This window comes from Zophobas morio, unplaced genomic scaffold (assembly GCF_036711695.1).
Source record: "Zophobas morio isolate AGI-343-1 ecotype UQ-CSIRO unplaced genomic scaffold, CSIRO_AGI_Zmor_V1 ptg000021l, whole genome shotgun sequence".
NCBI classification, from domain to species: domain Eukaryota; kingdom Metazoa; phylum Arthropoda; class Insecta; order Coleoptera; family Tenebrionidae; genus Zophobas; species Zophobas morio.
This window is the reverse complement of record NW_026972126.1, coordinates 25,746,531-25,761,421: the sequence shown is the minus strand read 5'-3', so window position 1 is coordinate 25,761,421 and position 14,891 is coordinate 25,746,531. Positions and strand designations below refer to the sequence as shown.

The following is a 14,891-nucleotide window of genomic DNA, read 5'->3' as shown; positions in this document are numbered from 1 at the left end:
CATGTTTTTCGATTAAGCTCATCGAGATCTATATTTCAGAATTTTTTGTCAACTCTAACAAAAGCTCAATTTTTGAAAACTAAATAAATTTTGACTTTTCTTAGCATTTACAAAAATTACCGAAAGTCATTCTTTTATTTATTTCAATCTTCGGATGTTGTTTTTGGTTTTATTTGATCGAAAATTTGTAAAATTTTTCTAGAATCGTCAAAAGAAATAGGAGTATAATTTTTGAGAAATTTTAAAAATTCGACTTGGAAACCGAATAGCAGCAAGACCTTATGTTTTTTGACTAAACTCGTCGAGATCTACATCTCAGAATTTTTTGTAGATTTTCAGCCAATTTCAAGAAAAGCTCAATTTTTGAAAATCTATAAAAAAAATTTGACTTTTCCCACGCATTTTCGAAAACTAGCAGAAGGGATCTTTTTATTGATTTCGATCTCCAAATGTTTTTTTTTTGGTTTTATTTTTTCGAAAATTCGTACAATTTTTCCAGAGCCGCCAAAAGAAACGTAATTTTTCAGAAATTTTGAAATGTCGACTTTGGAACCGAATTTTTGAAAAATCTTGGTCTGGGACCATCAAGACCTTATCTTTTTTGATTAAGCTCATCGAGATCTACATCTCAGAATTGTTTGTCTATTTTTTGTCCATTTCAATAAAAGCTCAATTTTTAGAAAATCCATATAATATTTTTGACTTTTCTCAAGAACCTACATAGTAGGCTATGGAATAAAATGTGACATGTTCATTTTTTTATACGGTCAACATCAACGGTAAGGTGATATTGCCAAATAATATACCCTGTACGAAAATAAAGGTGGGGCGGGTGGGGCCAGTTAATATGCTTCGGCAATCGGCATTATATTGAAATTTTATTACTAATTTGAAATTTATAATGTATAAGTCTTCCAGGGGGGGCAACCACAACTGCTACGGGGCTGGTTTTGAGCGCGTGCCACTCTCGAGATTGTTTATTTTGACGGTTTACTGCACTTGTACCTCTCCGAGTCACTTTTGTTAAAATTTCCGCACGACCGACTCCAACCCTTACTTCAGGTATATTAAACAAGCAACTCAAACCGACTTCGATATCTTTATTACTCAGAACAAAAGCGGCAAGTTTATAGTCAGGGGAATAAAGGAAGTTGCACTTAAGTAAAAGCACGTTCGGATAGAAACCGCCGAATGACTTAGATGGGGCTCCTGTCTCGAATGCGAAATGGCAAAAGTGATGAGGATGGAAGGCGGAGGGGCGGTCATAACGCGTCACACATGTGCCGCCGGGATCGCGTTTGTTTAGAGCGGAGGCAGAAATTTTGAATTTGGCGCCAGAAGCGTGACGTCGGCGCCACATTCTTTCTACTCACGAGTGTCGCATTTTAATTGTGTCGTCGATAAATCCGGGGCTACACGTTACACAGCAACGTAATTCACCCATCCGAAAGCTATTTAAGGCAACACATTAAACACTGCCGGATGTTGACGTTCGACGAGAGCCCCCTTATGTCTCAATTGAATCGCGATGAAAATTAAACGATTGCTCGTAAAGAGACGGGAACGACCGGGAGACAATTACCGAGGAAACTGGAACGGAAATGTTCGCATGAAACGGTTTCCGGTATGAAGGAATTGCCGGATCTTCTTCGGCGCTGACCCTTGTCGGTCTCTGACGGATTGTCGGAGTTGCCTCCTTTCTATATATTGTTTCCGGAGTCCTGTTTAGCCGCTTATACGTCAGAGCTGCGGTCAGCCGAGGGCGGTTTGACCGACGTGAGTGGCCGAAGCCAGATGGACCGTTCCATTAAATTTCGGGGCTAATTGACGGCCTACGTTTTTTCCGACTAAAATGATCTATGCGTTTTAATTCCCGCCGCAAGCAACGCAGCACCTCGTCTTACTAAACCGCTAATTGCCCTCCACAGGCGTGCAACTGCCCCGCCGCAGCAGCAGCAGCCGCCGCCGCCCCAGCCCCAGCAACCGCAGCAACCCAGCCAAGCATCGCCGCCACAACAGCGTACAGCTACACCAGTCGCTGATGATGTATCATCATCAGAACCGAAACCAACCGAAACACCAGAACTTAGACAGGCCCAGCTCTCGCCGCCCGCCGCCGCCAAGCTTCCGTCGCCCGCACAAAGGCCGGTGTCGTCGACGCCGCCCGCCGAGAGGTCGCGGATACAGGCAAGGTACCCGCAGAACGAGAACCTGGTGGCGAACCGGCCGCCGCTGGCGCGGCTGAGGTCGCGCAAGGAGGTGGTGAAGAAGTACGTGAAGAAGGAGACGGCGCTTTTTTTCGGCGTGGACAAGGAGAGCGAGGAGCGCCAGCAGCGGAGGTGGTTCGAGAGGAGGCTGAGGATGGCGGCCAGGTACGAGGGGGCGGGGAAAGGGTGCGGCGAGGTGGCAAATTGGCGCGTGTGTTGCAGGTGTTACGGGCCCTTGAAGGACGAGTACAGGAACGTGGGACAAACGCACAGAAGGGCGGTTTCGGAGGCGGCTTCGGGGCAACTGCAGGCCGAGAGGCCTGACGTTCTTCCGGGGCCGAACGACGTGCCGGACACGGGTCAGGAGCGGCTGAACGAGGGATCGAGACGGAGGAAGGAATCGGTGGCGAAGATGACGTGGGACGGAGTTTCGTATCTTGTTACGGTGAGTAGGTTTTTAATAACTTTGGGTGAACACCGTATTGATTTTTTTATCATTGACGAGGATTAGAGTCTAGTTGGAGGGAGATGCAGGTAGAGGGAGGCTTTCTGTTTCCTGTGCTTGATTCGCACAATGCGGCGCAGCCCTATTAGCCCCCATAATTTATTAAAAATCCTCCTTTAAGGGTTACACACGTCTAAACCCCTTTGCGCCACGCCAGCCTCCATGTTCGCCTAAAATCAATACCCGGCGAAACTTTCCAAAACATCCGAATTACCTATTCCATCTGTTTAACCCAACAACTCCTAATAATCATTGTCTAGACCCAGCGACTGAATATTTAATTCCGGCAAACACACGTTAAAAATCGCCCCTTTGAACTCGCAAAGCCCGTAATTCCACGGAAATAATTCCAAAGCTTCGACATGACAGAATTAAGCCTCGCGTGATATTTTCAACTGCCAATCTTGCGTTCGCCCGAAAATTCTATTATTGTTAATTCCCAAACGCGCTTATTGTAAACAATTTGGAAACGGGATTCGCGAATGTTTAATTCGGTTTTTCGTCTCTTTCTTTCCGAGTTTAACACTTTGCGCCCTTGGGAAAAACTCACTCGTCGTGACAGAAATCCCTATCATAAATCTCCCGGATGCAGCATTGGCATTCCGCAAACGGAATAAATCTGATTATGCAGGAATAGAACGCTTGTCTTTGGTCGTTTAATAAATGAAAAAGCGTCGAGCGGACTATATTTCAACGTTACGCGAGCGGGGTGCACTTTTCCCGGATTAAATGCAGGAGAAAGTATGGAAAAAGTGAATGCTGATGTTAGGAAGGCTTGGAAGGGTCGCGTTTGATTTACTCGACTGGCGGCTGTGTAAAAGATTAGTTTTAAACTTGTCGACTCTAGTTTTTCGGGTAATGACTAAGTTAAGTCGTTTCGTTTTCTGGTTTTACGCCCTGAGTGTTAGCTTAGGAGATATTGTAATCGAGTCCATCGAACGACTGGCTACTTTCATGTTTTCTCGACGTTTCGTACCCTAGAGTACAAAAAATAGGTCTCTCGTCTATCTGTCTGTCTATCTGGATTTGTACTAGACAGATAATACAGTATCGATTGTTGTTATTTTTTCTATGTGTGTGTTAGGAATATCATGTAGATAGTAAAACGCTAAGCAAAATTTGTCCTCTATTCGTGGGTTATGAATCCCTTTTGAGTTTTCACCTTAGGCATCCAGATTTTTGGAAAAAAAAAACAAAATTGTGTAACAACATGTTACAATTTAACTTTAAAATTGCAAAAGGTTATCGGAAGCATGGTAAATCGTTAATCAAAATTTATCCGTTTATGCTGCCTCAGGAATTGATGTCGTCTCATAATTTTATCAAATAAATGTTATTTAAAATGGTAGAAAGAAACATAGTCCTGAACGTGTGGTTTATGAATCGGCGTTGAACATTTATCTTAGACATCGAGATTTTTGGTGGAAAAAAATCAAAATTGTTGATATAACAATTTTTCGATTTCTTAATTTTTTGAATTTTCGACTCTTCGACTTTTCAACTTTCGATTTCTCAATTTTTCGGTATTTCAGTTTTTTATTCTTCAACTTCTCGATTTTTTAGTTTTTCAATTTCCCGATTTTCACTTTTTCCGTCACTTAATTTTTCGATATTCCAATTTCTCGATTAGTCGATTGTTTATTTTTTCGACTTTTCAAAGTTTTGATTTTTCGGCTTTTCGACTCATTTTTTTTAGTTTTGAATTTTTGGATTTTTCAGGTTTTTGATTTTTGAATTTTTCAATTTTGTAAGATTGCAATTCTTCGATTTCTGGATATTCCAATTTTTCGATTTTCACTTTTTCGATTACTCAATTTTTCCAATTTTTAGGTTTTTGATTTTTTGTAGCTCTTTGATTTTTCAGATTTTCGACTCTACAGGTTTTTGATTTTTCTGTTTTTCCATTTTTCGACTTTTTTCTCGAATTCTTGATTTTTCAATGTTCCGATTTTTCGGTTTTTCAATTCCATTTTTCTAATTTTTAATATTTTGATTTGTCAGGTCTTTGATTTTTCGAGTTTTCGAGTTCTAGATTTTTCAATTTTTCGATGTTTCAGTTTTGGAATTTTTTTTTATTTTTGATTCTTCAATTTTTCTTCCATTTTTTATTGTTTCGATATTTCAATGTCTTGATTTTTCAATTTTAGATTTCTTAATTTTTCAGCTTTTATTCTTTAACTTCTCGATTTTTTAGTTTTTCAATTTCCCGATTTTCACTTTTTCGGTCACTTAATTTTTCGATACTCCAATTTCTCGATTAGTCGATTGTTTATTTTCCCACTTCTCCATTTCTGGATTTTTCAATTTTTCGATTTTCACTTTTTCGATTACCCAATTTTTCGATATTTCATTGCTGAGATTTTTCAATTTTTCGACCCTTCTGTGTTTCAATTTCACAATTTCTCGAATAGTTGATTTTTATTTTCTCATTTCTCAATTTCTCGATTTTTCAGTGTTTCGTTTTTTCAGTCTTTCAGTTCAATTTTTCCAATTTTTAGGTTTTTGATTTTTTAGCTTTTTAATTTTTCAGATTTTCGACTGTACAGGTTTTTGATTTTTCAGTTTTTCCATTTTTCGACTTCTGGATTTTTCAGTGTTTTGATTTCTCAATTCCTCGGTTAATCATTTTTTTTTATTTTCCCATTTCTCGAATTCTCGATGTTTCAATTTTTCGATTCTTCAAGTTTTCGATCTTTCAGTTTTGGAATTTTTTTCAATTTTTTGATTCTTCAATGTTCCTTCCATTTTTTATTGTTTCGTTATTTCAATTTCTTGATTTTTCAATTTTGCACTTTTACAATTTTTTTATTTTTCAATTTAACAAATTTTTATATTTTTCGATTTTTCGGTTTTTTGATGTTTCCATTTTTCAGTCTTTCGATTTTTCAGTTCTAAATTTTTCAACTTTTCGATTTTGAAAATTTTTAATTTCTTGAGTTTTCAATTTTTCGGTTTTTAAATTTTTCAATTTTAACTTCTCGATTTTTCCATTTTGGACTCATTCGATTTCTGGACTTTTCGGCATTTCGATTTTCTATTTCCATCTCTCGATTTTTCAATTTTTCGATTTCCCAATTTTTCGTCAGCTCAGTTACGAAATTTTCAGTTTTCTAGTTTTTCAACTATTATAAATCTTGGATTTTCACATTTCTCGGTTTTTCGATTTTTAGCTCTTCGATTTTTCAATTTTTTGATTTTTTAAATTTTAATTTTTTGAATTTTTCTTTATTTTAACTTCTCGATTTTTCCATTTTGTCCTCATTCGATTTCTCGGTTTTTCGATTTTCCGGCATTTCGATTTTCTAATTTTTCCACGTTTCGATATGTCAATTTTTCAATTTCTCGATTTTTCAGTTTTTCGGTCTTCAGTTTTCTGATTTTTCAACTTTTAAATCTTGGATTTTACTCTTCGCGGTTTTAAGATTTTTCGGTGTCTCGATTTTTCAGTTTTTCCATTTTAACTTTTCGATTTTTCAGTTTTGGGATTATTGCGTTTTTTTATTTTTCAGTTTTTCAATTTTCCAATTTTTCAATTTCCCGATTTTCACTGTTGGGATTTTCAGATTTTTAGACTTCTCAGGTTATCGATCTTTCAGTTTGATTTTGCAATTTTTCCATATTTCAATTTCTGGATTTTTCAGTTTCTCAATTTCTCGATTAATCGATTTTTTTATTTTCTCATTTTGCGATTTCTCGACTTTTAATTGTTTCGATTTTTCGGTTTTTTAATTCAATTTTTCCAATATTCAATTTTTTGATTTTTCAGATTTTTGATTTTTCGAGTTCTGGACTTTTCAATTTTTCCATGTTTCAGTTTTGGGATTCTTCAATTTTTCGATTTTGAAAATTTTTGATTTTTTGAGTTTTCAATTTCCCGATTTTTAAATTTTTCGATTTTTCAGTTTTTGATTTTTCAATTTTTTGGTTTGTCTATTTTTCGATTTTTCAGTTTTTCAATTTTAATTTTTCAATTTTGGCCTCTTTCGATTTCTGCTTTTCGATTTTTCTAATTTTCAATTTTTTGATATTTCAGCATTTTTCGATTTCTTAAAATTTCGATTTTTTGAGTTCTGGATTTTTCAATCTTTCGATTTCTCAATTTTTCGATGTTTCAGTTTTAGAATTTTTCAATTTTTCGATTATTCGATTTTTAATTTTTTAATTTTTCGATATTTCAGTTTTGGGTTTTTTAATGTTTCGGCTTTTCAATTTTTCGATACGTATTTGAATTTTCAATTTTTAAAATTTTAGATTTTTTTTGTTTCTAGCTTTTTCGATTTTGCTGTTTTTTTGATTTTTAAATTTTTCGATTGTTCATTTTTCGATTTCTGGATTTTTCAGTTTCTCAATTTCTCAATTAATCATTTTTTTTATTTTCTCATTTTGTGATTTCTCGACTTTTAGTTAATTGTTTCGATTTTTCGGTTTTTAAATTCAATTTTTCCAATATTCAATTTTTCAATTTTTCGATTTTGAAAATTTTTGATTTTTTGGGTTTTCAATTTCCCGAATTTTTCGATTTTTCAGTTTTTTGATTTTTCAATTTTTTGATTTGTCGATTTTTGATTTTTCAGTTTTTCAATTTTAACTTTTCAATTTTGGCCTCTTTCGATTTCTGCTTTTCGATTTTTCTAATTTTCAATTTTTTCATATTTCAGGTTTTTGATTTTTCGATTTCTTAAGATTTCGATTTTCTGAGTTCTGGATTTTTCAATTCTTCGATTTCCCAATTTTTCCATGTTTCAGTTTTAGTATTTTTCAAATTTTCGATTCTTCAAATTCTCATTTTTTAATTTTTCGATATTTCAGTTTTGGGATTTTAATGTTTCGGTTTTTCAATTTTTCGATATGTATTTGAATTTTCAATTTTTAAAATGTTAGATTTTTTTTCTAGCTTTTTCGATTTTGCAGTTTTTTCGGTTTTTAAATTTTCCGATTGTTCAGTTTTTGACTTTTCATTTTTTTTTTCGATTTCTCGATTTTTGATTTTTCAGTTTTTCAAATTTTACTTTTCGATTTTTCGACTTTTCGGGATTTCGAATTTCTAATTCCATCTCTCGATTTTTCAATTTCCCGATTTTTCAGTTTTTCGATTCATCAGTTTTTCAACTTTTAAATATGGATTTTACATTTTTCGGTTTTTCGATTTTTCAATTTTTTGATTTTTAAAAGTTGAGTTTTTTGAAATTTTTACTTTTTTTGACAATTCCATTGTTTTTGTTTTCACAATTTTTACGTTTTCCAATTTTTCGCTTTGGCATTTTTTTTTCTTCTAATTTTTCAAATCATTAATTTTTTCGATTTTTAGTTTTTCAATTTTTTGATTTTCCACTTCTTCGATTTTGCAATTTTTTTCAATTTTTCTATTTCTTCCGATGTTTTGATTTTTCGATTTTTCAATTTTTGTCGACTACAATTGTGGTGACGAGCCTATAACTTTTCGATTTTATATTTTCCAATTTTTCGATTGGATTCGTTTTTCCTTCGTTCCAATTTTACGACTCATAGGTTCTTTGCGATTTTTAAGTTTTTCGATTTTAATTTTACAATGTTTCAAATTTTCGATTTTCCATCTTCTGGATTTTGCAATTTTTCGTTTTCTCAGTTTTTAGATTTTTCACTTTTTTTGATTTTTGCATTTTTAAATTTTTCAACTCTTCGAATCAAAAAAACTAGAAAAATTGCAACATTTTTCTTTTGGATTCGTTTTTTCTTCTTTCCAATTTTTCGATTTTCCCCTTTTTCTACTTTGCAATTTTTTGATGTCTCGGTTTTCGATTTTTAAAATTTTTCACACTTTTCGATATTTAGATTTCTCAATTTCTGGAATTTTCAGTTTTTCTACATTTAAATTTTTCGATTTTTTGGTGTTTAGCTTCCTCGATCTTTCGAATTTTGGACTTTTCGGATTTCGATTTTTCGGTTTATCAGTTGTTCGATGTGTCTGTTTTTCGATTGTAGGAATTTTAAAAATTCATGATTTTTCTGATTTTCGCAATTTTCCAGTTTTCCGCTTATTACAATTTTTTGATTTCTGAATTTTTCGATTTAACGAAAATTAATCATAATTTAACGCTCGTCTAAGCCATAAAGCGTTCCAAACATTGACAGATTCCATCAAAATTAGATAACAAAAAATATCAAGAAAAGTTGATGTTTCAAAATTTTACTGAATAAATCGTTCATATTTATTTAATTGCTTATACTTTCCTGAAATTTTGAGGACACAGTACCTACTGTTATTAATAGTATTACACTGCACCAATTCAAAAAAGTTTCTAACTGAAAAACTCACTAGAAACACATGCATACGATGCTTCTTTACTTACACAATCCACGCTATATTAATTCGAGCTCTCGATTTTTTTTCTTCGTCATAATCGCGTGTTCGAACACTTCTTGTTTACATTACGCATAAATAAAACCCCAAGAACTTTTAAATCAATATTTACAGATGCCGCTACACAATAGAAACTGTCAGAATCACAACATTATTATCCGGCCCGAGGCGAACTCATCCACACCACACATTGTTATTCATTTATTCAGCCGTATTTAAACAGCTGGAAAAATTTAATACAAACCCAACAAAGCAATAATTAAATAGTGGAAACATTTCAGTATTTTGCTAACGTCCAAACAGGCGAAACATCCGAGCAATTTACAATAAAAGCTATCGTAATAAGCGTCCGAGAGAATTACTCCACGTCGAACTAACAATTTTTCCGCTTAATTAAAACGTCGCCACATGCGAGACACATTTCTACAAACTCGTTCGATACACGACAAAAAACGCATTACTCCGGAAAAGTTTTAATCAAAAATATGTATCTTTGGCAAACTCGCGTCGTCGATCATGCATTGAAAGGTCGCAGCTCGGATAGAAACGAATAGACGAAATAAAAGCGCTTTTCTCCGGGCACGCCAGCCATTTCCGAGATCCGTTTAATATTATACGTCTGAGAGAAATTTTGACAGTTATTTACTTAGAGCAGCTCGCTTCAATCTTACATTCTCATTATCTCGCGAACTGTATATTTGTTCGTTTGTTGATAAAACAAATACAAAGTTTTCAGGTAAATCCAACAGGCCTGCCAACTTCGCGATTAACGTCATCCGTTATGAATACCCTTTTCCACTAAACGAACAGAACTGAATGTCGCGTCTACGGCTCGTGTCACAGACTTTCCTAATTAATAATGAGTTTGACGTGTGCTAGCAAACAATGGCGCACACCCAAAGAGCTACCATTTTTTTTTGTCGAGTCGAAATCTCAATTTCGGAAAAATCGAGATTTTGACAAGACAAAGTGTAGTTGGCACCCCTGAATGTGACCGGTTTTTTCCTCGCCGCCCCCAACAGGTGCGACCCCGCCCCCGCGCGCCATATTTCACTTGACGACTGGCCTTTTTCGCGCCGCATTCATTTGTTTTGGCGCCAATTATCGCCGCGAATTTCGTTACACCTGTGTTTAGGGGTATTAATTAGGGGGCGGTTTTGATTCGGGCTTTTTCGGTCCTCGTGCGCACGCTCTTCGGCCGGTGGATGTTCGATAATGGGAGAGAAATTGTCAAGAGCAGTAATTTCATATTGTGTTGTGGGGGATTTATTGTTCGAGATAGTCTTTCGTGTGGCGAGGAGATTAATTCGAGGAATATGAATAAGGCGGGGGTGGGGCGATGGGGGTGGAGGGGGTGGCGGCAGCGGCGGGATGCTGTTGCCACTTGATAAAAAATGGGGAAATTGGGGAAGTGGATGTTCGGGATGGGGAGAGGTTGTGTAAATATTGTTGCTGGGGCAGTTGCAAAAATTTTGCTAACGGAGGGATGAGGGATGGGGATGCGAGGGTTGAAGCTCGTTTGAGGGTAATTATCAAGGGGTGGAATTTCTATTTTTAGTTTATGTAAATGGACACAGATGCTACAAATACTAAGTGTATCACCCTGGACATCCAGATTTTTGGAAAAAAAAAATCAAAATTGTATAATGACATTTTGCAATTAAGCTTTAAAACTGCAAAATCGAAAGTTCTGTGTTCTAGCGAAAAAAAATTGATGACGTCATTTCGAAATTTTGCCGAATAAATCCTCTCTGAAATATACAAAATGAGCAATTTATTTACCTGGATTTATTTACCTTCGACTAATTTTTTCGATATCATAATTTTTCGTTTTTGCTTTTCTTCGATTTTAGGATTTTTCCATTATTCGACTTCCAAACCTTTCAGATTTTCGCTTCTTCAATTTCTCGATTTACAATTTTTCGTTTCGACTTTTTAATTAATTTATTTTTTCGATTTTTGGTTTTCAGTTTTTTTTCTCAATCTGAATTTTTTTCAATTTCTAGATTTTTCAATTCTTCGATTTTTTAATTTTTCGTTTTTTCAGTTTTAGATTTTTTGAGTTTCTCGATTTTTCAATTTTTGGTTTCTTCAATATTTAATAATAATAACAATTTTTATTAATCAATTTTATGATTCTAAAATTTTCCATTTTTCAATTACTGGATTTTTGTCTTTTTCATTAATCGATTTTTTAATTTTTCGATGTTTAATTTTTAGATTTTTGATGTTTCAGTTTCTTGTTATACAATTTTTCAATTTTTGGGTTCGCCAATTTTTCGATTCGATTTGTTTTTTCTTTCCAATTTTTTTTCGATTTTTCCTTTTTTCGACTACGATTTTGACGATTTTTGGATTTTTCAGTTTCCCATTTTTGATTTTTCGTTTTTTCAAATTTTTTGTTTCCTTAATTTAAACTTCTCGATTTTTATTTTTCGTTTTCTCAGTTTTATATCCCATTTTTTCGTTTTTTCATTTCCTTTATTTTTTCACTATTTCCTGTACCCATGTTTTCACCGATTTTTCGGTTATTTACCTTTTCAGATTTTCAATTTTTGATTTTTCAATTCCTCGATTTTCCAATTTTGCAATTTTTGGATTCCCAGTTACTTGATTTTCCGATTTCTTTCATTTTATACTCTTTCGTTTTTTCATTTTTGATTTTCCAATTTTACAATTTTCCCAGTTTTTTTGAATAAAAGAAGGAATAGTTATTAGGAAAGGCGTATTATTGTTTTGACGATTTTATTAAAGAAAAGTTTATGTAGCATCCCCGAAAATGTGTATGTCAAAAGAGTATGTCAATTAATTTGTCATTTCTCTTTTATTGTTTATTCTGTGTAGTATGTATATGTATATGTGACTTATGCAAAAAACTTGTACGTTTATATGCATTAATAAATTATTATTATTATTATTATTATTATTTAAAAATCAAAAATGGAAACTCTAAAATACTGAAAAATCTAAAAACTAAATCTAAAAAAAAGAAAAATTTCGAAATTGAAAAAGTGGAAAATCGAAAAACTGCAAATCAAAGAATTGAAGAAACAAAAAATTGAAACATTGGAAAACTAAAAATCGAGAAACTTAAAAATCTCAAGGAATTAATGAATCGAAAAACTGGAAAACCTAAAATCGAAAAGTTATAGGATCGTCAAAACTGTAATAAAAACATTGAAAAATCGAAAAAATAAAATATTGAAAGGAATTGAAAAATCGGAAAAAATCGAAAAATCAAAAAAAAATGGCAAAATCGGAAGAGCAGAAAATCTAAAAATTGCGAAGAAGAACAGAAGAATCGAAGTTTTCATTTTATACTCTTTCATTTTTCATTTTTGATTTTCCAATTTTATGGTTTTACAATTTTGCAATGTTTCTAGATTTTTTGATTCGAAAAGTCGAAAAATTGAAAAATTACAAACGGAAAAACTAAAAAGTTGAAAACACTGAAAAAACGAAAAATTGCAAAATCGAAAAAGTGAAAAAAGAATTGAAGAAACAAAAAATTGAAACATAAGAAAACTAAAAATCGCAAAGAATTAGTGAATCGGAAACTTGGAATGAAGAAAAACCGAATCGAATCGAAAAATTGGAAAACCTAAAATCGAAAATTTAGAGAATCGTCAAGTCGAAAAAAATTGAAAAATCGAAAAAAATTGCAAAATCAAAATGTGGAAAATCAAAAAATTGAAAAGAAGAAAAGACGAAGTTTTCATTTTAAACTTTTTCCTTTTTTCATTTTTGATTTTTAAATTAAATAAAAAGTTGAAAAATTAAAAAATTTCAAATGGAATTGAAAAATATAAAAACTGAAAAAACCAAAAATTGGAAAATCTAAAAGTTATAGACTCATCAAAATTGTAGTCAAAAAAATTGAAAAACCAAAAAATTAAAATATTAAAAGACATTAAAAAATCGAAAAAAAATCGGAAAAATATTGCAAAATCGAAAAAGTGGAACATGGAAAAATAGGAAAGAAGAAAAAAATAATCGAATCGAAAAGTTGAAAAACCTAAAATCAAAAAGTTATAGAATCGTCAAAACTGTAATAAAAAAAAAAAACTTAGAAAATTGGAAAAAAAAAATATCAGAAGAAATTGAAAAGTCGGAAAAAATTGAAAAATCAAAAAAAAAGGCAAAATTCGAAAAGTGGAAAATCGAAAAATTGGGAAGAAGATTTTTCAGTTTTACAATTTTGCAAATTTTCCAGTTTTTTTGATTTTGAAAATTGAAAAATCTAAAAACTGAAAAAATGAAAAATTGCAAAATCGAAAAAGTGCAAAAACAATTGAAGAAACAAAAAATTGAAACATTAGAAAACTAAAAATTGCAAAGAATTAATGAATCGGAAAATTGGAATGAAGAAAAACCGAATCGAATCAAAAATTGGAAAACCTAAAATCGAAAATTTATAGAATCATCAAAACTGCAGTCGAAAAAAATTGAAAAATCGAAAATGTGGAAAATCGAAAAATTGGAAAGAAGAAAAAACGAATCGAAGTTTTCATTTTAAACTCTTCCGTTTTTTCATTTTTGATTTTTAAATTACACAATTTTACAATTTTCCAGATTTTTGATTCGAAAAGTTGAAAAACTAAAAAATTTCAAATGGAAATTAACTAAAATATTGAAAAAACTAAAATCTGAAAAATCTAAAAATTGCAAATGAAAGAATTGAAGAGACAAAAAAATTGAAACATTGGAAAACTAAAAATCGACAGACTTGAAAATCGTAAAGAATTAATGAATAAAAAAAATGGAGTGAAGAAAAACCGAATCCAATCGAAAAATTGGAAAATCTAAAATCGAAAATTGTAGTCGAAAAAAATTGAAAAATCAAAAAATCAAAATATCGGAAGAAATTGAAAAATTGAAAAAAAATCGAAAAAAAATTGCAAAATCGAAACAGTGGAAAATCAAAAAATGGGGAAGATGAAAAGACGAATCGAAGTTTTCATTTTATACTTTTTTGTTTTTTGATTTTTGACTTTTCCAATTTGCAATATTTCCAGTTAGTTGGAAAATTTTAAATTATAAATGGAAAAACTAAAAAATTGGAAAATCTAAGAACTGAAAAAACGAAAAATTGCAAAATCGAAAAAGTGGAAAATTGGAAAACTAAAAATCAAGAATCTTAAAAATCGCAAGGAATTAATGAATTGGAAAATTGGAATGACGAAAAACCGAATCGACTCGAAAAACTGGAAAACCTAAAATCGAAAAGTTATAGAATCGTCAAAAATGTAGTCGAAAAACATTGAAAAATCGAAAAATTAAAATATTGGAAGAAATAAAAAAATCGGAAAAAAATAAAAAATCGAAAAAAATTGCAATATCGACGAAGTGGCAAATTGAAAAATTGGAAAACCTAAAATCGAAAATTTAGAGAATCGTCAAAATTATCGAAAAACATTGAAAAATTAAAAAAATTAGATTATCGGAAGAAATTGAAAAATCGAAAAAATCCAACAAAAAATTACAAAATCAAAAAAGTGGAAAATCGAAAAATTGGAAATAAGAAAAAACAAATCGAAGTTTTCATTTCCATTTTGTACTCCGTCGTTTTTTCATTTTTGATTTTTCAGTTATACAATTTTGCAGTTTTTTTTATTCGAAAAGTTGAAAAATTTTAAAATCAAAAACGGAAAAACTAAAAAATTGGAAAATATAAAAACTGAAAAAACCAAAAATTGCAAAATGAAAAAAGCGGAAAATCGAAATAATGCAAATCAAAGAATGGAAGAAAAAAAAATGGAGACTTTGGAAAACTAAAAATTGAGAAATTTAAAAATCGCAAAGAATTTTATTGAATCGAAAAATTGGAAAATCTAAAATC

General features: G+C 32.1%; 1 protein-coding gene across 3 annotated transcripts in view; it reads left to right on the top strand.

Annotated features, from left to right (window-relative positions):
* The window catches only part of LOC135133085 (inactive rhomboid protein 1-like), a 114,569-nt gene that overhangs the window by 68,307 nt on the left and 31,371 nt on the right, over positions 1-14,891 (top strand). For all 3 annotated transcript variants that reach the window (XM_064061343.1, XM_064061344.1, XM_064061342.1), the window contains 2 exons: positions 1,929-2,372; positions 2,430-2,652. In XM_064061343.1, the coding sequence (XP_063917413.1) occupies positions 1,929-2,372; positions 2,430-2,652 (667 nt within the window). The remainder of the gene's footprint in view (positions 1-1,928; positions 2,373-2,429; positions 2,653-14,891) is intronic.